Source organism: Mastigoproctus giganteus, chromosome 10 (assembly GCF_048544385.1).
Source record: "Mastigoproctus giganteus isolate SK-2022 chromosome 10, ASM4854438v1, whole genome shotgun sequence".
Classification (NCBI taxonomy): Eukaryota; Metazoa; Arthropoda; class Arachnida; order Uropygi; family Thelyphonidae; genus Mastigoproctus; species Mastigoproctus giganteus.
The window spans coordinates 143174774-143201101 of record NC_143584.1 but is presented as its reverse complement, the minus strand read 5'-3'; the positions used below and the strand labels follow the sequence as shown (position 1 = coordinate 143201101).

Genomic DNA, 26328 nt, shown 5'->3' with positions numbered 1-26328 from the left:
TCTATGCTTTAAGTGGGTATTGGAACTAATCCATCTGATCAGAAACTTAATTGAAGGACAGCAAAAACTGTAGCCTTCAATGTCTATGCTAACCATTTATTTATTCACACAATTTGAAGTGTAGAACTTCATCCTAGTAAGCCAGTATAAATGATAGTTCTATAGGTCTTAATGGCACAGTCGCTCGATATCTATGCGGAGCCGGTTTACACGATTTAGCGTGTTGGACAGGAATATCCGTTGCAGGCTTCTGAGCAGGCCTCACCACGGTTCGGTGTGCTATTCTTTGGCTGCGAGAAACAGAAATAATTTCGGAAAGGTTTGGGTGCGTACATTCTTGATGTGAGTAGTTTCTCCAGGGTTATGACATTGGGGGTGGGGGGGAATCCAGTTAAAGTAATATAAAGCTTCATTTTGTTCAAAGTTTTACAATCTCAAGGTTTAGCCCAATGTGAACATCAAGTACGATTCAGATCAATAGATTCCATTTAGAAACAATAACTACTACTCCTAGCATCAATTATTTACTTAAGTAATATATTACTGACTAAAACAACGCGAATATTATCAAACTAGATATCGAACAGCTTACCACCACTAACTATTCTTTACTATACCGCAATGCAAGATGAGTAATGGTAAGAGTATAACTCACGAACTTCGGATAATTAGTTGTGTAAAAGAAAACGATTTTTAACAGCTTCATCGTCACAGAGTATAAATTTTAAATAAATAAATTTTCTTCACAGAGAATACGAGAAACAGCACCGTAATTAGCAGTCACAGGCTTGAACCCCGGTACTCAAAGCACGTGAACTTATGCACCCTCTCGCCTGGTTCATAAGTTTTTAGAAATCTGTGTGTCTAGTTTATTTATATGAAGTCCTGAAAACTGTTACATTATTAATGAATACTGGCTATGGAATTAATGAAGCAGACAGTTTTATTTAACATAACAACGAAAGTAAGCCTTACATGTCTTTTAACTACGAAATTAATCATTTACCAAAATGCCACATAACGGAAAAATTAGTTTATGGATCGAATGGAAACCATGCTTTCGCAATATTAATATTACCTGTATGACTACGATTTTTAGAAAAGTAATTACACGAACTTATTAAAAGTTGTAGTTTAACCACGCATCTGTCTTTACATTAGCGTATTGGAAGCTAAGATAAAAGTGAACACCGCCTCAGACGTTGAAAGAAAATTGGTGGCGGGGAGGTTTCATGCGCTTCAAGATACATATTGGAAAATTTTATATTTCGCCTTAATTCAAACTTAATTGCTATATTTGAATTAAAAACTATTGATTAACAATTTAAAAGAATCATCATAAGGAAAAATGAATGAACGCATTTCTAACGTTTCAAATAATTTCCTTCCATCAATCTTTTTTATTGGGAGGTTAAAAATTCCATCAGTTATGCCTTCATTTATTTGCTTTAATGGAATATAGTAGGGCATTAAATTGAAGAAAGTTTTAGATAAAACCTTTTTCGTACTTTACCGTAATTAACAGCTCAACCCATGAAACAGTATATTCCGATTAACTTCGGCGAAGAATTTTTAAATAAATGTGGTGGCTTACCTCATGAGAATTCCGCATGTTGTGTAACTGGTTGCCATAATTGGAAATGCGTTTCAATATTACTATACAAATACAGGAAGATATATTGTGGTATAAATAAAGACGAAAAACAGAAGAAACACGTGACCATTACAGTACAGTAAAGAACTTAAAGAATCTATCAATAGTAATCGGATTGTCACTAACAATGAACATCTAAAGGAAATCAGCATTAGCAGAGACAACCTAAAAAGTGCAATCAACAGCCTCCCAAATAAAGCAACGATTGGGCCAGATAATTTCCCACTATTTATGATCAAAATCTGTAGCTGTTACATCATCGATGTACTACTACACATTTTCCAGAGAATTTTGATGGAGGAGAGCTTCCCGACGCTGTGGAAAAGCTACTTTGTAAAACCTATCCCCAAAATAAAAAACCCAAAATCTGTAAAAGACTTCAGACCAATCGCTATCGGATGCTCTCTGCAAAAAATCTTTGAAAAAACAATCCTGCACACCATTATCGAGCATTGCTTCAAGCACAGGCCAGAATACCTGCACTCAGTACTTCCACAGAGATCGACCATCACCAATCTCATGGGGACACTGCTAAGGATCCAACAAGCACTAAACAGCAAGCAGCAGGTGGACGTAGTCTTTTTAGATGTGGCTTCCGCGTATGATAACATATCCATCCCAGCTCTCATAGTCATTCTGCGGGACTACTTTCACATTGCAGGAAATGTCCTCCATTTATTAAAGAGCACTCTTCGGCGAAGACAAATTGCAGTGACAAACGGAAACATGTGCGCAATGTATGAGGTGGATAAAGGGGTCCCGCAAGGCGGAGTTTTGTCTGCCACACTTTTTGCCATAGCCCTTGAACCCTTCTTAGCCCAGAACAAGAAGCACTTCATCACATACGCCGATGATATAAAATTTTTTATTACCTCAGGAGATCAGAAATCAGCTGACTACCACAACCAAGTGGCTAATACTAAAATAAAAGAACTTCAAGAGTACCTAGATTGTATCGGGCTGCAGTTGAATGGAAAAAAGACGGCACATATGACTTTCACAAATAAAATAAAGCCAAACAAAATGGAAATATTTGTGAACGGCATCCTCGTCCAAAAGGCACAGACACACGTTGATCTTGGTCTCAAGTGGGATGAAGGCCTAACCTTTCGCCCGCACTTCGCATACATCCGCAACAAAACATACGCGGCGCTTTGGGCAACCAGGCAAGAGCTCACCGGTATTAGAGACCGCGGTCTGATGAAGCAATACATCAACAGATGTGTTACTCCTATTCCCCTATACGCCACACAAATCTGGTCTTCAGCTCCCGAAAGCAGTATCAAAGCCTTTCTAGGACTCGAATACTGGCTCTTGAGATGGCTGAACAGAATTTCAGCTAAACCTTTTACCATCTCAAGAGCTATACTATACTCCAATTTAGAGGTCACACCCTGGAGACAAATAATCACGTCAAGGAACATAATGACCCTCGCTCAGCTTTTAACGGGACGACTGGATGCACCGAAAGGCCGAGAGTGGATAAAAATACCCGGCGAAAAATCAAGACGAGTTGCAGATAAAGAACCACAACTGAAAGCGGCATTTACGCAGTTGGATAGCCTCGGAAGATTCTTTCCAGCAAACACCATCCAGCTATTTAACAACCTCAACATCAATCCTGAAAAGCTCTGCAATTGCAAATCCTACAGAAAGGAAGTTCTCAGAAACTCTTACTGGCAAATACAGATGTAAGGATACAGTTTCAGCACCTTGTTAGGCCAGGCACAAGCCACTGGGCTTTAGGAAACCCGACCTCATCAATGTGTAAGGATTGGCCTACCTACACAACTCTAATCCCCACAGAAGAAGAAGACTGCTGGAAAATTGAACTTTAAAATTTTTATTTTGCCGTATCACGGTCATTCCTGTTGTTTCATATGCTGTACGTTGTTTTGGCTGCTGTAAATATTTGTGTTTATGTAAATATGGTAAAACTCCCACTTGTGTGTGTTTAAGCAGAAGGTATGCTTCAATTGTCACGGTATGTTCTTACCAGTTTACAGTAGTTAAGTAGTAAAAGTATTTGCGAATAATTAATAACTCAAATAGTGTATTTTCCAGATAAAATGTAGTTATAAATCAGATATTATGTATTTCATGTATTTTATAATTGTAACATAGATGTATTTTTGTAAAATAGTTGTATATGTATTTTCACCCTCTAGCCAGTAGCTGTAACCGGGTGTTCTCCTAAGAGAAATAAACTGATGATAATAATAACTCTCGACAAACGCAAATTGAATGTTTTAGAGCCCAATGACAGTATTAGTGCAAAGAGGTGTAAATACCATTTGGTGCAAAGAAGACCCAGGCTTTTGCTGCACCGACCAAAAAAAAATTATAATAATAATAAATTAAAAATATATAATAAATAAATAAAATACCTATGCCATTCCTTCCTCACGTAGGTGCCTGTCCAGCTGTCTTTTGAATTTTTCCAAGCTGTCAACCTCAATCACCTATGGAAGCAACTTACTCCAGTAATTAACAACTGGCTAAAAGAAAACTTCCTACAATCTAGTCTTTTACAATTGCCTTATACAAGGATTATGACCTCCCTATTTTTACAAGCAGGTGTTCGATATGTCTGACGGTATCGTAACTCCCTAATTCCTTTCTTATTCAACTATTTTTAATTGAACCTCACTAAATGTATAAGAATCATCCCTGTAGTCGTCCTGTTACACCATAATTAACTACTATTAACTTAAACTACAACTACTATTAACTACTCTACCAATCTTGACGCTATCTGTAAATTTTGACATCACGTCCGGTATCCCTTCGTCGATGTCATTTCAGAAAAGCAAAAACCACAGATACGTTCCAGTACCGATCTTTGGAAAACCCCACTTCTTAATGTTAGCCCAATCTGAAGAATAACCATTAATCGCAACCCTCTGCCTCCTGCCCTGCAGTCGCTCTATGCTCCACCAGGGGCTCACATGTGGTGAATATGGGCTTGGCACACCCAGGGTCCTGAGCTGGATATCATCATTCTTCTCTTTCTTGGTGATTCCTTTCTACTTCTCTCTCTCTCTCTCTCTCTCTCTCTCTCTCTCTCTCTCTCTCTCTCTCTCTCTCTCTCTCTCTCTCTCTCTCTCTCTCTCTCTCTACGGTATACCAGGAGAGAGTATAGCCCCTGCAACTGGAATAGCCAGCAACTGGAGGACTTTTTAGCAACAACGCCCTTTGTGATGCTAAATCGCACACACAACCGCTCTACTTTTAGCAGCACCCTGTGCGAGAGCGACATTGACGTCACACTAGCCACAGGGTCAACTGCTAAAAAATTTATTGACTGGCGGATCCAAGAAGCTTGGCTTACCTCTGATCACCGGGCTAAAACTTTTAGCCTGGTGCGCTAACACCCATGCAGCCAATGTCGCTTTCCCACAGGATACTGCTAAAAGTAGGGAGGCTGTGTGGGCAACATAGCACCACAAAAGGGTGTTGTTGCTGAAAAGTCTACCAGCTGCTGGCCATTGTCAGTGCCTTTACAGTCATCAGTTCTGTTATGTCCGAGGATGATCGGCAATTTGCATCCATCACCAGATTTAACATCAAAAGGTCCAACTGAGAAACATTTCAGGAATCCCTGAGGTCCAGCCTGTTAAGTCTTCCACCTTAGGCTTTCGACCAGCTATCCCCTGCAGATCACTGTGATAAACTGATATCATATTTAATGCCTGCAACTCCACTATGAGGAAAAAATGGCGTAGAAAATATACTGTCCCCTGGTGGTGCCATGCGCTTGAGATCGTCAGGCGCAGGATACACCGGACAAGAAAGGTTTCAAAGATCACGACCCAAGTGGCCCCAACAATAAATATAATCACTAAGAGAACAGTAAGAAACTTCAGTAACACTTGCACAGCACAGATTAGACTCAAAAATAAGGAATCTTGGCGTGCCTAGGTTGGAACGTCCGGAAATGCCGACCCCTGGGATGTGGTTTACTAGATTGTAATAAACGAGCTCCCAAGAGGTGAAATTATGCAAACTACGACAACATCAGACGGTTCCCAACCCACACATGGGAGGACACTATGAAAAACATCCTGAAAGCGCTCCTCCCCACAGATAGCCAGCCCCTGGGAGAACAGATAAAAATCTGTGCAGAAAATAATAACTACCAAACTGATGTGACAGAATCCCCTTCACATTAGAAGAACTGAAATCTGCCATTGACAGGACCAAGGAAAACAAATGCCCAGGCCATGACCTCATTGTAGTTGAAGTAATGAAAAAAAACTAGCCACGGTATACTCGAATCATATCCTTCAGCTATTTAACAACTGCCTCGCAACAGACAAATTTCCAGGTACCTGGAAACAAGCTAACCTCGGAATTATCCTTAAGAACCGAACTTCAGAATTATCGAGAAGAGCCTCCAGATAAACCTAGTTCTTACAGACCTGCTGCACTATTATCAGCACTTGGCAAAATGCTAGAAAGGTTAATTCTCCTACGCTTGAATAACTACTACATTGCAGCGTAAATATACATTCAGACAAACAATTCGATTTAAAACAATAGAATAGACATAGTACTGTATGCGGTATGTACAGTGGTTGTATATATATCAATTTAATACTTATTGGTGAAATCAACAAATATTAAATTGATAAAACTGATTGATGAAAATTTCCTTCTTCCAAACTGATGATGCATTACAAGAAAATACAGTACACATAAATGCAGTGATGAATTATAAAGATGAAATCATTAGAAGCACAGGCGAAACTTTAGTAAAAGTGACACACATTGTAAAACTTTCTCATGAACAACAGCTTGGTAATATAGGGACGTCAGGACAAGTTGCCCTGTCCAAAATTTATGCCCTTCAGTTATTCCAGAAAGCAACACGATTTCGTGAGGGTAGGTTGTGGAAAAGCTAGTTATTGACAACTTCCTTAATAAATATCGAAAGGGGTATGCCACTATTAGGAATCTAATCGTAGTAGAGCATTTACTTCGAATATAGCTGTAGGTATGGGCTCTTAAACTTTAGCCAATGAATTCGCTGACTTTAACGAGCAGAATAGGTTATTCTTATGAACTATAATAATCATTAGCGTTTACAATAACTATGGAAACTAACCTGTAGTAACATTAATTCTTCCATTTCGGTCCTCTCACCAATCGCTGAGTGTGAAAGGTCAATCACGAACATTTGTTCATAAAAGACTAAAAGAAAGAACGCCGTTAATCAAATTGGTTAAGTTTTATTTATTATGAAAATTGTCGTTATTATTAGTCAATCTCTTTGATCGTATCCTAAAACTTGACCTAATCGTATATTCAATTCATAGGCTAGTATGAAGGGAAATATTGCACATGTGCATCAGTACAGAATAGCCAATTTTTTATAGGCCTAGATTTTGCTGAATTGTGTGCTTACTACAATTTCGTAATAGCATGAACAGGACACGTGGACATGTGTATATGCAAGGGCGGCTCCTAGAATGTCCATTCAAATCCGCCTCGTGTCCATGTTAATTGAACAGACTACCTATATATATATATATATATATATATATATAATTAGCATGAATAGGAGTTGTGTTTTAACGTATGTATTTCATAACGTATCTTATTTCTTTTCCAGGGAATCTTCGTATCAATCCTTCATTGTTTCTTAAACGCCGAGGTAAGAAAAATTTTAACAGTTTGCTTCTTTAATACTTACTACACTACTAAACAAAATTAACAGAACAAAATGTTTTTCATGAATATTGTATTGTGAACACTGTCGTCGAATGCGAATATTTAATATAATAAGCATCCCTTCCAGGCAAATTCCGAGTATCCAATATAAGTCGATCGATGGTAACTAACCTGTAGTAACTGTAACCTTACAGAGCTGCACATTATGCAAATTATCCATGCCTATAAAAACACGAGTTTCAACCACATCACTTCATTCCCGTTTTTTTTTTCTTTATTTTTTATTTATTTATTTTATTTTATTTATTTATTTATTTCTTTTGGCTTACTCAGTGGGACAGCCACATCTCAGTACTCTGGATGGCAAGTCAACGTCATTTAGATGATTCTTTAAGATGGCGGGCCATTGGACGACTTGAAGCAGGGCAGTTGCAAACGGAGGTGGCACGTTCACTTAATGTGTCACGTGGTGTCATCTCGGTACTATGGAATTAGTTTCTGGAAACAGGAACCATTACAAGAAGAGCTGACCAAGGTCGCCGAGGGAGGGCTAAGTCAACAAGAACAAGCTGCTATCTTGCTCTAACAACAAGACGGAACCCTACGATGTCCTGTCGTCAACTATCTCCTGAAGTTGCTGCGACCACAGGCGAAAACAGTGGCGTAACCATAAAATACACTGTTGGGGGGGGGGGGGGGGGGGCTGCACATCCTGAGAAAAATTGTACGTAGGATTTTACTAGTCCCGAAATTTCGAAATTTTACAGATATTCGCCCCCCGACCATTATCCCTTTACTATTTTTTTTTTTTTTTTTGTGCATGTCTTTTTATTTAGCTTTAAAAACAAATTGAACATAGATAAATAAAATAACAAAATAAATGTCTTCGCAAACTTTATTTCAAGGATCTACAATAAAAAAACTAAATAAATAAACATTTTATACTCTTCAGGAAAATAGGCAAAACCAACGTTAAACTATACATTTGTATTCGAACACCTATATACAATTTTGCGTACGAAGTATGAAGTATACTGAACAAAATACTAAGTGGGTGCTAGAAACGTAAACTAGTTACTGTATATATTTATATTTAAACGCCTTTTTTTTTTTTTTTTTTTCCTCCGAGAAGATCTGTTGTTGTTTGGTTTTTTAGGAGCATTAGCAACTAAGGCCATATTGCTCCGGGTATATGCGGTAGTCATTCCCTGACCTTTCCGTATCCTCCGCATTTGGTGGTTACGGGCTCGAACCCCGGTCTAATCAAGAAGCGTTTGCTACTCACTGCTGCTCCTGCTCACCTGGCTACAGAGGCGCCTCCAAGAAGATCTATAACTTCTTCGGGATTAACTAATCCCTCCAGCCTTTCCTCCCCCATACGGTTTCTTAAATAACTTTTTAAACGATTTAAGTTTGAATTAGATCTTTCAACTTTCGCAGTGGATACCGGTAAAGTGGAAAATATTTTCAGTAACTGATATATATCTTTATTACATATTGCTAAGGGTTCTATGGCGGTCACAGTATTTCGTAGTTTTTCGCACATTCCTTCTGCCAGAGGTTATATTCAGAAAATAACATATTTTCATTAACAAGTTATCGCTATTTAAAAGGTCATCTGCTTAAAATGAAAATAGTTCCGTAAATTTTGAATATAGATATCTTCAATAACATTACTTTATTGAAGGAGACACATAAAAGAAGATAAAACATCCTTATGTATTAAAAAACGAAACTCGATCTGGTTTAAGAAATTATCTAAAAAGGTCACAAAACTCGAGATCCAATAATAGTCATCCACATTCGAGGCTAAGCATGAGGATCTCGGAAACAGAAATAGATGCAATGTCGGTTAAATTGGTGTAAATTGCGTAATTGGGGGGCCTAACCCGTTTAAAAATAATTTTTTTTTTTCGAGAATTTCGAAAAAATGTAAAATTTTGAATTTTCGCTTTTAACTTTTGAGGAAGGTGTTTTAGTTTTTTTTTTTTTTTTAGTTTTCTTTCGAATAAAAATTGCGCCGCTGGTCAGATAGTTCTCAATTTTAATCCTCCAGTAAACTTCTTTATTCATTTTTCAACGGATCATTATTAGGCCACAGTTACGCAACATTGTCCCAATTTAACCGACTTCGTATCTCTTACATGCAGTTTGCTAGAAGCTAGATCCCCAAGCTTAGCACCAAGTTTGGGATTGTAACTGTATGTATGAAGAAAAAAGTGAAATATAATGTGGAACATTTACTTTTAATGTAAAAAGCTCATCTTTTATATTGAGTAATTTAGTCAATAAACGCATGCTGGTAAATTAATGCCTAACAAAAGCAGCTGTGAGAATCAACGAAATGAAATCTAATTTTTTTACAAATACTCAATATAAACTTTCTACACCAATTTAAAATTTAATTACCTCCTTTCTATTTTTCGCCTCTTGCGATTAAATTTATCTAAGCGCGGATTATAAATTTGCACAGAAACACAAATTTAACTACACCAAAGAAACACATACAAACAAAAGCTGAACTAGCACTGATGTCGCTTTACAACTAAGCCGAAAACCTTGTTAGGTATTAGCCTACCTACTTATTATGCATATTTACAGTTGAACAAAAGCTGCGAAAGTCAGATGCGGGGTGGCAAAAGTACGTGGCGCTCGGAGCTCGAGCTGATAACTTCGGTACAGTAAGGGGCATAGTTGAACTTTCGTTTGTGCAGTGTTGTCAAATAGTAATTAAATTGAAATTGGAATAGTGTTTTGAAATATGTAAAATAGTAATACAAAGTAAAAATATCAGAGTACAGTATAGGCTCGGAGGGGGCTGCAGCCCCATACTGGTTACGCCACTGGGTGAAAACATTTCCAACTTGACTGTGTTAAGAAGACTCAATCAAGTGCACTCTACGCAAGGAAGCCAGTGGTTTGTATCCCATTAACCCTGCGCGAGTAGCACAGTGGTATCGTCACCGTCCTCTCCACACCGGGTGGAAAAGGCCCGGGTTCAAATCCCGTCGATGACGCGAAGAACTTTAATGGGCTTTTTTCACTCCGTGGCTGAGTTAATCGGTCTCAGGCGTAGATAGCAGGGGTTTTTTTTTGTTCAACAAAACAGGCAAATCGACCATAGACCACACGCAATTTACAGACATATTACATAAACGGGTATATGTAAGAAATTACGGGTGGCCTTAATATAATAATTTGATTTTGATCCCATTAACCGTTTCCGCGGGTAGCATAATGGTATCGTCACCGTCCTCTCCACACCGCGTGGAAAAGGCCGTGTTCAAATCCCGTCGATGATGCCAGGAACTTTAATAGGCTTTTTTTTTCACTCAGTGGCTGAGTTAGTCGGTCTCAGGAGTAGACAGCAAGGTTTTTCCCCCAGAAATTGGGGATTTTTTTTCGTCCAGCAAAACAGGCAAATCGACTAGAAAACACACGCAATTTAGTCATAATACATAAACGGGTATATGTAAGAGATTACGTATGGCCCTAATAAAATAATTTGAATTTTTTGAATCCCATTAACCTCTTTTGGCGTATAAGGGAAACCCTGGAGGCCGCAACAAAGTGCAAAAAAATCAAATGCCATTAACCTCAAACCACCGCAGAGTTCGTCGAAACTGGTGCCATGAACATGTGACTTGGAGCACTGCCAAATGGGGTACAGTTCTGTTCGCTGATGAGTCCGGTTTTAGCCTACACACAGATTCTAGACTTCAATTCATCTGGAGACAACAAGGAATGCGGTACCATCCCTCGAACGTCAGAGAAAGGGATACCTACGGAGGAGGCGGTGTTTTCATATGGGAAGGAATAGTGATCAACAGCCGCACCCTTCTTCATGTTTTTGATAGGGGTACCATAACTGCGCAGAAGTACCGAGTACAGATCCTTGAACCCTATGTGCGACTTTTTAGGGGTGCGGTTGGCCCCGGTTTTCTTTTCATGCACGACAACGCCACTGTACATAGATCTCAAGTCGTGGAGAAATATTTTAAAACTGAAGATGTCCAACGACTGCTGTGGCCAGCACGATCGGCAGACTTAAATCCATTGGAACATGTGTGGGACGCCCTTGGGCATCGCACTGCACGCCGACAGCCAACTCCTCAGTCACTTGGCAAGCAAAGTCTGCGCTGGTGGAAGAATGGGATTTGTTGCCACAGAATCTCATAGACACCCTTATATCGGGCACGATTCACCCGCCAGGCCTGTTTAGCCGTTGAAGGGGATCATACGCCGTACTAATGTCATGTGATCATATTTTCGAGAATCTTATATCGACGACTTCTGTAATTTGACCTTTTTGGTAATTCCCATACAACCTCTCTAAATGTTCCTTATTCCTATCCGAAGTTTTTCTCTGTCTCCTCATTTCATCGTTATTCTTTGGTATAGTACACCACCATACCAAATTTTTTCGCGCTGGCAAGCTGCACGAGTTACACCAAGTTTTCTGCGTGTTCTGTTAATTTTGTCGGGCAGTCTATAATGAAATTTGGGACAGCTCGACCAATATTTCTAAAAGGCCCAAATATAAACTTTCATGAAAATTCATCAGCGACAAGCCGAATTAATACATGCAGACAGACAGATGGCCACTGTATAGACAATAGACAGATTAAGCATATATACAAAATTTCTATAAAAAGATGGGAGTCAGTTGAGGATGATCGAAGGTTGGTCTACTATCTAAAGCAATTAAATCTGAAACAACTGTCATCCTTAGAGAAAAAAAAAATTAGAAAACAAAAGAATTAAAATGCTGAATTTGAAAACGTATTGAACATTTCCATGGAAATGTTAAGTATTTTTTCAACTATAATACATGAGCATTTGGGAAATGCCCAAAGTATGTACAAGTTGAGTACCCAGAAACCTTTCCATTTATGGCAAACATCAAAGAATGTAGTCATCAAAAGAGAATTTAAAATTCATTATTGCTAATCCAGGTAGATTTTTATCCCGGTTGGTGACTGGTAATGAAACTTGGCTACATTTTTATGATCTTGAATCCAAATTAGAACGCATTCAGTGGAAGCATAAAGAATCTCCGATCCAGAAAAGTTTCGAACAACCATCAACTGGAAAGTGTTGGTCTCAAATATCTGGGACACAAAAGGATTGTTTTAATTGATTACCCTGTACATAAAACCATAATAACAGGGAAGTATTATATCATCCTTATTTCAAAGTTAAAAACTGCAATTCAGAAAAAAAAAAATTAGGTTATCCAGTTTTGCACTCCATGACAATGCACCCGTGCACAGGCGAAATTTCAGGGTTGTGGATTTGAACAATTAAACCACCCTCGGTACAGCCCAGATCCCCAGGTGACTATTATTTGTTCAGAAACATCAAATGTCATCTTCGTGGAACTCACTTTAAAGATGGTGAACAGTTAAAAGCAGCCGTGAAAGCATGGTCTGATGACCAAATTGAAGAATTTATTTTTTGAAGGATTAAACTCATAGCTAATTAAATATAACAAGTGTATTGAATTTCGGAGTGAATAGCGAAAATTAAAAAACAAAATTTTGTAGCTGTGCCTTTTATATTCCGTTCTCAGAAATTTTTTACCGCCCCACGTACGCATGATTTTTCCAAATGAATTGAAAAATAAACAATTTAATAACAGATAACTATAACTATGGGACTTAGAGAACAGGCATTCTGTATGTTATCAGACACTCAGTCTAAAACACTGATGGATCCAATATCTTTCTATTTTAGAAGATTTAGGAGAAGTCTGGTTGGCCTGCCCCCCATAAAATCCACTCATGCACACCTTCTCGATGGTGCGCCCCCTTACGTCACTTTGGTGGCAACGAACGTGTAGAGTACTTGTCTTCAAGACGCCTGGTCATCATGAAGAGAAAAAGACCAAACCCTCCAGCACATGACAACACGACGAAACAAATGGTCCACAGTCCCCAGCGGCTTTCACTCCCCCTCTTCCGGCAGCGAGAGGATCAGAGGGTGCTATGAATATCTGGGTACGACCAGGCTGCCATGCACGAAAACTGAACTGGCCTGTTACAATATAAGATCGCTCATCGGTGAAGATAGGATATTAGAGCTGGAAACATTTTCACATTTTCTAATGTGAATTCCAATTCACATTAGAAAATGTGAATTGGAATATCATCGGTTTGGCTAAAACAAGAAGAAATGAATCACTTATAAGTTTATTAAGTGAAAATCTGCTGTACACCAATGAAAACAGTGAAAAGAGCGAAGGTGGGGTTGGCTTTCTGGTCCATAAAGATACAAAAAACATTTTGGAATTCAAAGGTGCATCACCAAGGGTGTCAAGACTACTACTCAGGATTTCTAAGAGGTACAAACTAAAGGTAAAATGATTTATGCCCCAATATCGAGCCATGATGATAAAGAGGTTGAAGAAATACACACCGAAATTGAGACTTCTAGATAAACAGAAAATTCACTACACCATTATTATGGGGGACTTCAATGCTAAAGTTGGAACGAAAAAAAACAGCGCAGAAAGTGAAACTATAGGAAATTTTGGAATTGGTGAAAGAAATGAGAGGTGAAAAACTTGTGGAATTTGCAGAATCTCGAGAAATGTCAGAAATTAACATTTTTTTTCAAGAAAACAGTGAACAGAAAATGGACAAGGAAGAACTCAAATGGATTAACAACTAATGAAATCGACTCCATCCTCACTAACAGAAGATATAATTCAATATATCTTTTATTAGTGAGGAAGATATATTGAGATGTAAGAAAAGAAAGGAAAAACTGACTCGAGTAAATCATACGAAGGTCTTTGAGATAACAGAAGAGGAGAAAAAGCAGTACATACTGGAACTTAACACGTTTGAGTTTCTGCAGACCTTTCAGGACCAAGATATCGACGATGAATACATCAACTTTCTGAAAGTGATAAAACCCAAGGAAACCATAGGTAAAAATAAATCCAAAGAAGAAACAATTAATCAACGAACACTTGTCATGACGAACCGAAGACGACAAGATAAACACTGACAAGGATAAAATTGGGTATACTGCGTTATGCAAAGCCATTAAAAAGAGACTCAGAGAGGAAATAAGAAGATTTAACACAAGAAAAGGACTTAAATCAGCAGTCATGAGCAGTAATACAGAAAGACATGATACTGAAACTTAAGAATAGCGATGATGTACTTATAAACAACAGAGAAGACATAATTAAAATAGCAGAAAACTACTATACAGAATTATATAAGGAGCGAGAGAATGATCCCAGCAATAGGGAAGGTGGATCACAAATTAGCAATACATACGACATACCCGATATCCTTCCTGATGAGGTAGAACATGCATGAATAAAATGAAGAATCAGAAAGCCCAGGGCGGAAATGAAGTTACTGTAATTGTTAAAATCGGAAGCAAGAGACATGACACAGAAACTGGCAAGACCCTTCGCAAAATACATTAGGAAAAGCGTTACGCCTAAGGAGTGGAATAATCCAATCAAATTTTTGCTGCATAAGAAAGGAGATAAATCAGAAATCGGAAATTATAGACCAATTAGTTCATTGTCCCACATCTACAAGTTGTTCAAAAGGGTCATTACTAACAGATTAGAAAGAATACTTGATGAGAATCAACCGAAAGAGCAAGCTGGCTTTAGGACAGGATTCTCAACTAGAGATCACCTTCACGTAATATCGAAGCTAATGGGAAAGCAAATGAATATAAAATGCCACTGTGCCTGGAATTTGTGGATTATGAAGAGGCATTTGACTCCACACAGCATAAGGCAATAATGTTTCGGGCACTGGAAAGACAAGGCATAGACATCCCATACATTATGATTTTGAAGAAAATATATGAGAACGCACCTCCTTTTTTAGACTAGACAAGGACAGTAACAAATTTAAAATTGAGAAAGGAGTTGGATAAGGATATACAATATCTACGAAGGTGTTTACTGCTCCCAGAAGATTATACTGGTCGCAGAAAGGGGTTAATGTGAATGGAAAGTACCTAAACCATTTACGATTCGCAGATGACATTGTGATCATAAACCATGATCCCGAAGAATTAGAGAAAAATCTTAATCAGTTATGCAGAGTTAGTAAGGATTTCGGACTAAAGATGAATATGGTTAAAACAAAACTAAATGATAAATAAGTATTCCACAGAAAGGAATACAATCATTGAAGGAGCAGAAATTGAAAAATTGGATTCATATACTTATCTTGGACAAGTCATTAGCTGTAATAGTGATAAATAGATGGAAGTCAAGAGAAGAATAAATTTGGGATGGCAGCATTCAGTAAATATATTCACATATTTACGAGGAGCAATATTCCAATTTGTCTGAAACGTAAAATAATGAACCAATGTATACTCCCCACCATGACTTATGGAAGCGAAACTTAGCCATTAAACAAAAGAATGGAAGAGAAGCTGAAAACTACACAGCGAAGAATGGAACGAATTATCTTCTTATGTTAGATAAGAAGAGAAATACTGTACATGATTAAGAAGCCAACACAAATAAAGGACATTCTTATCAAAACTAAAGAACTGAAATGGATTTGGGCAGAACACATAGCTCGAAGACATGATGGCAGATGGACTAAGAAAATAACCGAATGGTACCTAAGAGGAGCTAAAAGAAAATCTGGAAGATAACAACGGAGATGGTCAGATGAAATTCACGAGTTCGTGGGTGAAATGGATGGCCATTGCACAAAACAGAAGGAACTGGTAAGTTGCTGGAGAGGCCTTCATCCTGCAGTGAACTGAAAATGGCCGATGATTGTGAACTATAACTATTACATTAAATACATTTAAAAAATAAAATTAGCTTCACGAAAACTATTCTTGACAATTTTAACAAATTTTATAAACTACAGAGTGAGCATTCGGAAAATAATCCTTATAAGACTCTCATATATCCTCCAATGACAGTAAGACAATACGATCTCTTATCAGTGAGGGCTAAGATGTAAATTTTCCCTGGAAAAATAATTTATTTGAATTATTTGTGCTGTGATTCTTCCAAATTTGGAATGGTTGTACTTATGGTTCCTAAAAGATATAAAGCATACTTTGTATTCAGAGAAATATGAGTAAACTTCGTGAGGAATTCCTAGCAGGCTGGGACTCGCGTTCGGCTGCATTTCAGAATGCAGCGCACGAACTTAGAGGGAACTTGCCTATAAGTCCCCTTGTCTCGTAGCTACCTGTCCAAAGACAGTTATTATGGTTGCTGCTTTGAATATATCTGTTGATATTACGTTTTGTCTTTCTGTTTCGAGGTTTCAGTAAGGTGTAAGGTGTGTTGGGGGTCTAACGGCTCCTGGGGTTTCCCCCATCTCCGCGTATTTTCTATGTTTCGGGCAAGCCTGAGATTTTTTTTTTTTTTTTTTTTTTTAAATATATATGGTTCATGAGCTATGTGGCGTGTTGTACCCTTTGTTCATCCGGCCTATTAGCCGCCAGGCCCCTAGTGGGACCTGACGTTTCCACACCCTGCCACGGGGAGGCTGGCCGGGTGTACCCAATGAAGCTATTTTACTCTGGCGGGTCCTGCCACTTACTTTCCTGAGATTTCAGTGGCAAGGACCTAAAAAAAAAAAAAAAAAAAAAAAAATATATATATATAAAAATAAAATACATTGGAGAAGTCACGAGCATAGTTTAGTAAGTTAAGGTTCTTTTAAACATCGTTTGGGGTTTACACTGAAAGTCTGTAAGGCCTAAAAGGTCGGGCATAAATTTTGGTGTGTCTTAAATTTTGATGTTAGGCTGATCGCTATGTAAGATGACAGTTTTGGGTGGGGAGGCAGAAGACTGGGGGTGGAATTGGAAGCAAAGGGGTCGATAGAGAAGATAACCCCCCGTTTTTCAGTGGAGCATGCCCATGCCCCACCAGAGGGAAAGAAGGGTGGCAAGGGGAGAAGAGGGTTCTTCCCTTGCGAGGAAATGGGGTTTAAAGAGAATCCTGCAGGTGCAGGATCTGAGAGCCAGATGGCGCTCTACTCTAGCTCTGGGACGCTTCAGTTTTGGTCTCTTTCAGGAATTTCATCAGTGTGACGAGAATTTGTCTTGTCTGTGGTAGTTTTCCTCAAGATAGTTGTTTTCTCCTTTTCCTTTGAGCAGCTTTGATTGGCACTAATGGTGCATTTTTTGAACTGTTGGATTTTCTTTTTTGTTTCTGGTTTGTTTGAATTTCTCCGTTATTCTGGTTCATCCATTCCTTCTAAGTTTAGGCTTTTCTATTGAGTGTTGTTGTCTTCCTGTTGGACAGATTGTATTGCAATAATTGTTTTCCTTCTTGTAAATAGTTGAGTTGCAAAGTTGGTAAAAGCTACAACCTCCTCTTGTGAATTCAGGAGTCGGGATTCTTGGTTAATTGGATTGTACTGGATGTTTCTAATGAGGCTCGCTCTTATGTCGTCATAATTTTCACATTCATGCATGATATGAGTCCATGATTCGGGTTCTCCGCAAGTACAATTTCTATCTTCTGTTATGCCTAGCATGTTTAGCTTTTCCTTAAACGGACCATGACCTGTTAGTAGATACGTAGCGTTAAGGCCCGGGAAAAACCACAGTGGGGCTTTCGGGTGCATTTTTGTCACCAGTGGAAGAAATTTATGGGTTATTACTCCTTTGGTGGTTTCATTCCACCTTCTTTGCCAGGTTTCTGTTAGGAATTCATCTATCCTTTTTTGTTCCCTCTTCCAGCCACTAGTCACGTCAAGCGAGGTTTCAGTAATGCCTGATACCAGTCCATCATCGAGGATGGAATTCTAGAAAGAAAATGAATGTATGAAAAATAAGTAACATACAAACAAGTTCGCCGAATGTTTCAAGAGATAAACTGAAACCATCGAAACTGAAACTGTTAGCTTTGTTAAAATATAACCATATCCTAAGGATAACAATGAAACGACACGCCAAGGAGCTCGCACTTTGTAAATAAGTTCGTATTACATAAGAGTAGACAAAACGATGCAAGAAAGCTATAGTAGACAAAACGATGCAGAAAAGCTATAGTAGACAAAAAGATGTAGGAAAGCTAGAGTAGACAAAACGATGCAGGAAAGCTAGAGTAGACAAAACGATGCAGGAAAGCTAGAGTTGTGAAGCATGAGTCTTAACAAAATAAAAAAAGACAAAAAATAAATTACTCCAATGCATACATTCTTTGTCTCTGATTTTCTTTCAGGTATTTAGTATTTATCCAAGTCTTCTTTACATAAGCTGTTCAGTTCCATAAGGTTATATGGCAGTTTGTTCCAATATCTAATTAGTCTTTGGATAAAAGAAAATTTTCTTATCACCAGTCTGTAGCTATCCTTTCTTAAGTTAAATACGTGTCACATGATAAAGAGAAAATATATCCCCAGTGCTTAGTTTACTCAGTTCGTTTAAATCCTTAAAAATCTCATTCATATCACGGGTACGCCTGGTTTCTAGATTTAGCATATAAAACTGGTGTCTTTTCCTGAAAATAATACTTAGTGTCCATAATTTTGTTGCTCTTTGTTCTACCCTTCCTAATAGGTTCGCGTCCCTCCTGAAATGCCATTTTCAGACCTGTATTCAATACCTGAGATGTGGTCTAACATTTTATACAATGGAATAATCGCCTCTTTGTCTCTACCGGAAAAATTTCTGCGGGACAGAGTTCAGACATGGATAAAGATAGCAAAGCAACATCTTGACAAGCAGTACTTGACTTTTTTTTTTTTTACTTGATAACAGAAATATACTTCGGTAACAAATGCAAATTTTATCGCACTAACCACTCACAATCTTTTCTTCTGGTCCCATTAAGCGGTGGAAACTGAAAAAAAGTCCATTCCACATTATGATATCAGTATTCCGACATGGCCAGAAAACAGTATTTTGTGAATTAACAATCATATTTGGGCATACTGACCTTTATTTATCTTATAATCTTCGATATGATGGCAGAAGGGAAAATTCCGGGCTTCAGCAAGGTGGTCCCTTAAATCCTGAGTGGAATGTTGTGCTATATCCGTTAGATTTCATAAATGATGGATTTCCCAAACACTAGATTAGTCAGAGATTTCCAAGGTTTTCACCGTCACTGGCATGGTCAGCTAGAAAGCATGACTTTATCAAGTATGATAATTCTTTATAGGGGTTAAAGTAAGGAAATTTTGTCTACTAAGCGCTTCCACACGACAGAGAACCTTAAGCATGATGTGAAAGAAGTTTTTCAATCAGTCCACTGAAATCAGTGCTGAAAGATGTTCCACAGAACACAGGAAATATATTTCAGTGGAATAATTGATGTGTACAGGAATACCTTTTGATTCTTAATAAAAGAGACAAAGTAAGGTTCTTAACGTACGCTCTGTAAAGTAACGTATTTTATTTACTAATTTCGGGGTGATCAAAAAGTAAGGTAAAGTTTCCTAGGCTGTCCAATTTTTCATAAGCATTTCACGATTAATCAGCACAGAATGTCACAGCATTCAGTAACAATAGTATCATCACAGAAGGAAATAAAGATCTGCATAACACAAAATATTAGTCTAGTTAACTTTATCTTTTGACCCCCCCCCCACAATTCCAAGTGGTAGTACCAATGAGACATTTATTTTCGCTTAGTGGTGCCCATTGTATACTACCCAACCAAAATATTAGAAAATGCAGTTATAGATGAGCTAGTCCATCTGTAAGCTGCAATAAGCAACGATCCTTTGGCACTTATTCTACGTGATATGCATATGTTACGCGCAGATTTCATGAATTGTACAAAGGCATTGCACAATTCATGAAATGGGCAAAGATATTTCATGAATTGCGCATATGTATTTCTGCACAATTCATGAATTGTGCATTGTTTAACACACATCGCCGCCATTTTTCTGGTCAGAAGAAGAACATCAAGTCTCCTTACAGTTCATAACAATATCGTTACCTAGTTCCTAATCTACAATAGTAAGTACTGTGCTTACATATATTGCATTGTATTTAATTATACTGCACTCTGAACTTTCCGCCTAATTTTATGTTTCCATATATGCATTTGCTTTTAATGTTTTATTTATTGATCGTTCTCTTCTCTATTATTATTCTTATTTATATTTATTTAAATTGTTATTATTACAACCCTTTCTCCTTTTATGGGGTTTTTTCTGCCCCGTGACAGGTACTTGTACCAAGTGCATGGAGTGGTTGGTTGTGTCCAATTGCTATTCTTATGTTACTGTTGGTCGGGAAACTCTCTTACTATCCTGCAGGTGTTCAAGATTACGTCTTCCTGGAATCCATGTAAATATTCTCTGGGAGGCCTGTTGTTGCTAGATTCTTATGGAGGTCCTTTGGCACCATGCCGGTGGTTGACGAGATGGTCATTACTTGTTCCATATCCCACATATTTTTTACTTTCTGTCTTAGATCGGAGTACTTCCTGATCTTTTCCTCGTATGTTTTCTGGAAGTCTCTGGTGTTGGGCACTGCTATGTCGATCAGGTAGGTAGCCATTTCCTTCTTATCAATAAGGGTTATGTCTGATCGGTTGTGCAGTATCGTCTTGTCCGTTATGATAACACGGTCCCAGTACAATCTGTGAGAGCAGAAGTCTCCAGTACGGCCCGAGGCTCGTACTTGTAATATGGTAAACTTTCTTTAATCAGCTGGTATTTTTGCGCTAGTTTCTGATGTATTATCCTGGCCAGCTGGTGGAGTCTGCGAGTGCACTCCGTCTGGGTGATCACACTGCATCCTGCGTTGATGTGCCGAATTGTTGCCGAGGCCAGGTGGCATCTTCGACATGTCATCTTTTACTCCGTGGTTTTTTAGCGATGTATTTCCTGTAGTTCCTGGTATGGCCTGGTCTTGGATGGTGAGCATGAATCCTTCGATCTCGGGGAAGAGCCTACCGTTCGTGAGCCAAGTGTTGGAAGCTATCTTATCTATGCAGTCTTGATGGAGGTCATTGTAGAGTCTGCTCTGGAGTGTCTTCTTCGCCCATATTTCTGTCTTTGTTTCTTCTGTCTACGTGAGTGTGGCCCCGTTGTTGAGGTTGAGTATTGTGTTCTGTTTGTCTATCTTTCTTATGGAATGGTAGATTGGTGCTCTGATTTCCTGGAAGTAATCCCGCAGATTCTAAATCGCTTTCTTCTCTTGTTAAATGAGATCAGTCAATCCCCGTCCCTCTTTCTTTACAGGCTATGGTCAGTCTCTCGATGGCCGACTTCGGGTGGTGTTGGTGACTCTTAGTTATCATTATCCTGGTCGATCTCATAATCTCCTCCAGCTCAGTGTTGGTCCAATCTATGATCCCAAAGGAGTACTTTAGTACTAGGACTGCATAAGTATTTATACCTGTGACTATGTTCCAAACATTCAGCTTTGATTTTAGCAGGCTTCTCAGTCTCTGATCGTATTTCTTAGTGACGTGGACGTTGATCTCCTTGTGTTCTTACTGGTGGGCCTGCATCATCCCCAGATATTAGTATGTCTCTCCCACTGTCATGGCTTCAATCTCTTCAGCTGGTAGTTTCGTCCGACTGGATGTCCTTGATGCAATCCAATGCTCTTGCATTTGTCTAGGCCAAATTGCATCCTGATGTCAGTGCTGAACTCTTCAGTGATCCGGAGTAGCTGTTGGAGTTGATTATCGGTTGCGTCATAGAGTTTGATGTCATCTGTACTTCAGGTGAGACAGGGTGTACAGGTTCTGCCTCCTTCCTTTAGGGTATATCCATACTTGCTGTTATTGAACATGTTGGACAATGGGGTATATCCATACTTGCTGTTATTGAACATGTTGGACAGTGGGTTGAGTGAAGTTGAAGAGGCCTCTCGTTCCGGGTTCAAAAATGATAAATAAAGAATATGAACGCAGTTCAACCGGAAAAGCGGTATCTAAGGTTTATTTGGACTAATAAGTACAAAAGGCATAAAATAAAATGCGATAAATAAATAGAAGCTTTCGAGACTAAGGGTCTCTTCTTCAGCTTTAAAATACATTACAAATGGAATGTGCCAGGCGTGGTCATGTCAGGCAAACAGAGGGCGTGCATGAGGATGTGCACGTAATGCTGGAAGCATTTACTGGGCAGAACCAGGTAATTGTTGCTACGAATGTAGGGTGCACACATGAGCTGAATGCCAGCGCTTGTCACAATGCAAGACTACAGCCTCTATGACTGGGTGCAACCGCACGCCTCTATTGCGATTGAAAACGTTATGGCAACCAGATATATGAAGTAACTCGAGCCACAATCGTTGATGGTAGTGACGCTATTGTTTAACGACCTCTGTATCACGTCTAGGATTGAGGTTGTGCTGCATAGACGAATAGTGCTCTGCAACTGCAGAGTGCTCAGGACCGCATCTCAGAGCATGAATGGGCCATCCGATCGGCTGACTCTGAGCACTCCGCAGTTGCAGAGCACTATTGGTCCATGCAGCACAACCTCAATCCTAGACGTGATACAGAGGTCGTTAAACAATAGCGTCACTACCATCAACGATTGTGGCTCGAGTTACTTCATATATCTGGTTGCCATAACGTTTTCAATCGCAATAGAGGCGTGCGGTTGCACCCAATCATAGAGGCTGTAGTCTTGCATTGTGACAAGCATTCAGCTCATGTGTGCACCCTACATTCGTAGTAACAATTACCTGGTTCTGCCCAGTAAATGCTTCCAGCATTACGTGCACATCCTCATGCACGCTCTCTGTTTGCCTGACATGACCACGCCCGGTACATTCCATTTGTAACCTATTTATGTATTTTACAGCTGAAGAAGAGGCCCTTAGTCTCGAAAGCTTCTATTTATTTATCTCATTTTATTTTATGCTTTTTGTACTTATTAGTCCAAATAAACCTTATATAGCGCTTTTCCGGTTGAACTGGATACATATTCTTTATTTATCAGTGGATTGAGTGCTAGACATTAATAATAATATTATTATTATTTATTCATTTTAACTTCCATTTCTTTCACATATTTTCACTATCAACCCCTGCCTAGTGGCAGTGAAGGGCAATATTACAATGTTTTGCATCTATTATTATTATTGTAAGATTTCTATATAGACTCTTTGACCTTAGCATCTGGCGTTCAATGTTGATTGATATGGGTAGCGCCTGTCTGGCACTGAGGATGTTCGTAAATTTGCACAGTGTTTCTTCAGCCTTTCTGTGTTTACTTATATCACGAGAAAGAAGTCGTACATATTCCAATTGCGAAATACCTTCTATCTGCTTGCCCTGTACTTGTAACTGCAAGTTTTTCATCGATAGCACTGATTACCGATCTTTTAAATTAGTCGCCAACGCATCCACTATTCTCATTGATATTGTGATAAATGCTACGATGTGTCATTTTGTGCTATGGACATCAGTACATAATGATTTTAATCTGTCAGGTCTATAAAGCAGTTCGTGTCACTGGGCTTAATGTAGTTATTTTCTCATTATGATGCTTACCTCTATGCTCTATTTATCATCTCTGTAGTATGAAGCTGAAGTTATACAGATATCCTGCATAATTTCAGCATTAACAGGAGTTGCTTATTCACAGCCAACGTTACATATAATAAAGTCATTAAAAAGTAATCTTTTTTTTTTTTTAGGTGCAGTCAGTGTTACGAAACGCCTACTTGCGAGCAGCACTACGAAGGAATCCGAACCATCGATACACGTGGAAAAGTCGAAGTATGAGTACTAGGGGTTCCCAGTGTTCAAGTTCGTATGTTTCCAATTGCGATTCATCCATCGTTGATACGAATATGACACGATGGTCACCACATCAGAGGTCTATCACAGCACTACGAGAGATTCGATTGGGGAAAACTCAACAATTGACGAATGCTCAACGGCCCATTCATGTTCTAGACACGGGTACAGATGTGTAGTGGCCACTTCTAGAAACCAGAAGTTAAGATCGAGCTTATGTTTAGTGAGCCAATACTTGAAACTGCAATGAGGTTTTCTACGAGTTGATTAGCACTGGTGGAGTGTTTAATCAACCAGAGGGTTCTTTCCATTCAAGGTATCAGGCCATTAGCTTCCGTACAAAATGAATAAACTTGCTGAAGTTTTAATGTTCTTAGTTTAACAAAATCAAAATGCAAAAGAAAAAAGTTAGTATCTCAGATGCTGATTGGCAACCAACATGGTAAGTGTATAGAAAATCGTTAAACCTTAGTAACAGAAACTGAGTAAAAATTCCAAATTTCAATATTATCGGCAGTTGGAAATTCCCTGAATTCCTCAATATGCATTAGAAACTATTAGAGAAACTTACGATTCTACGATTATAATTTATACCAGATTCAACGCAACATGCATTAACAACAATAATGCTACGCGAGAAATAAATAGAAAATGCACGGTATATAATATGAAATATAACCCAACAGCGATTATTTGCGCAGTGTTGATTTTGGGTATTCGGATTACTTTTCACGTACTCTGGGACAAATATAAAGACAACAGCAAATTGTTTCGCATAGGCGTAAGACACATAATAATATACCCCGTAACAAGTTAAATGAGATCAGGTTGAGGCAATGCGAGCAAAAGCCATATTTCTTGTGGCTATATTTTCTCCATAAACCCAGTATTTGTGGCCATGAAAGGAACTTTGCCTACGTGTACTTTACTGTATGTATGTACGAATTTCTTCTACAATAAAAAGAGACCTGCCCTTTTCCTCTCAATAGCCCTCATTATATAGGTTTTATAAGGTTTTTGGGGATTTCGACATCTTTGTCGAAATCCCCAAAAACCTTATAAATGCAGTAACGTCTATAAAATCAAATTATTTTCAGTGATCTGTCAAAATCAATACTTTTTAAGCAAATAAAGACGTACTTAGAAGAAATGAATAGAGATTCATAGTACAGACAATAAAAGCAACCGTGAAGTAAAGAACTACTAAAAATATCACGCTTAATATAAAAAATGTTTAATGCTTGGTGCATGCAGCCTTCAGACTTAATAACTGATTAACGACGAGCCTTTCTGAAAACAACTTCTGAATTGCAGTTGAGTTGTGAGTCATACTTCCAACCGTATAAATGTTTCCTGAACTCACTCGTAACTATATTTCTCTGTAGCAGCAGATGACACGCTGTTGACATCATAGGCTGTCAACAACTTTTGTTATTCCTTCTAATGAACTTCTATTTCGTCCCTCCCAACCTTAATTTTGCAAGTAGAACAAATCCTCCTAGTCTGCGAAGAGGACTCTATGAGATAGCCCACTTTTTGTAATCTCGCGGAAGTCTTCTCGGATAAAATGCAAATAATACGCCGACCGGGCTAGCCGGGTGGGTAAAGTGCCTACCTGGCAACCCAAAGGTCGCGGGTTCGAATCCCGCCTCGGGTTTGGATCAAAGTACTGCAAAAACCTTGGGAGGTGCATTATGGCCACAGAAGCCGATGCGCCAACAACTACCAAAAAATAAATAAAATAATACTACGTTCGTTTCCATGTCACTGATAATAAAACTATCTTCTGCCGCTTGGGCACCGTGAAAATAAAAATCGACACTGTATCAAGAGAGTGTTTCAACCTTGAATATTATCTATAAACGATATCATTGAAGGGGAACTGGAATAACCGGAGAAAGGCCAACAATTCTGGTGAGCATCCTCTTTCGATATCATTGTGTTACTCAGTTAAATGTGGCCTACCGCTGCAATGTACAAATAGGACTTGACTCACTTTCCCATAACTACATTACTGGTTCTTGTTACTAAGTAGCAAAAGCAGTCTAGAGATTTCAGTATTCCCATAGCAAGCTCTAAGCTGCAAAACGCGAAAGAGTAATCGTCCCCAGCGACACTGTTGATGGTGTATGAGCGGGCAGACGGTAATACTCAAGAACAAAATAAGTTGAGGCTGAGTGGAATAAATGTTTTCCTTTAAAGGTAATAACTTGGAATGGATCTATTTGCCAAGTATTGTGAAAAGTGGTGCCGTTTTAAAAAAAAAAGAAAACGTGCAATACTGGCAAACAGCAGTAACACA

At 38.6% G+C, this 26328-nt stretch overlaps 1 protein-coding gene across 1 annotated transcript in view; it reads left to right on the top strand.

Moving 5' to 3' along the window:
- The window catches only part of LOC150079332 (corticotropin-releasing hormone receptor 1-like), a 370784-nt gene extending 346167 nt beyond the window's left edge, over window positions 1-24617 (top strand). Inside the window, exons 10-11 of the mRNA XM_090382673.1 lie at window positions 7269-7310; window positions 23924-24617. Of these exons, the coding sequence (XP_090238799.1) occupies window positions 7269-7310; window positions 23924-24205 (324 nt within the window). The 3' untranslated portion in view covers window positions 24206-24617. The remainder of the gene's footprint in view (window positions 1-7268; window positions 7311-23923) is intronic.
- Window positions 24618-26328: the final 1711 nt, after the last annotated feature.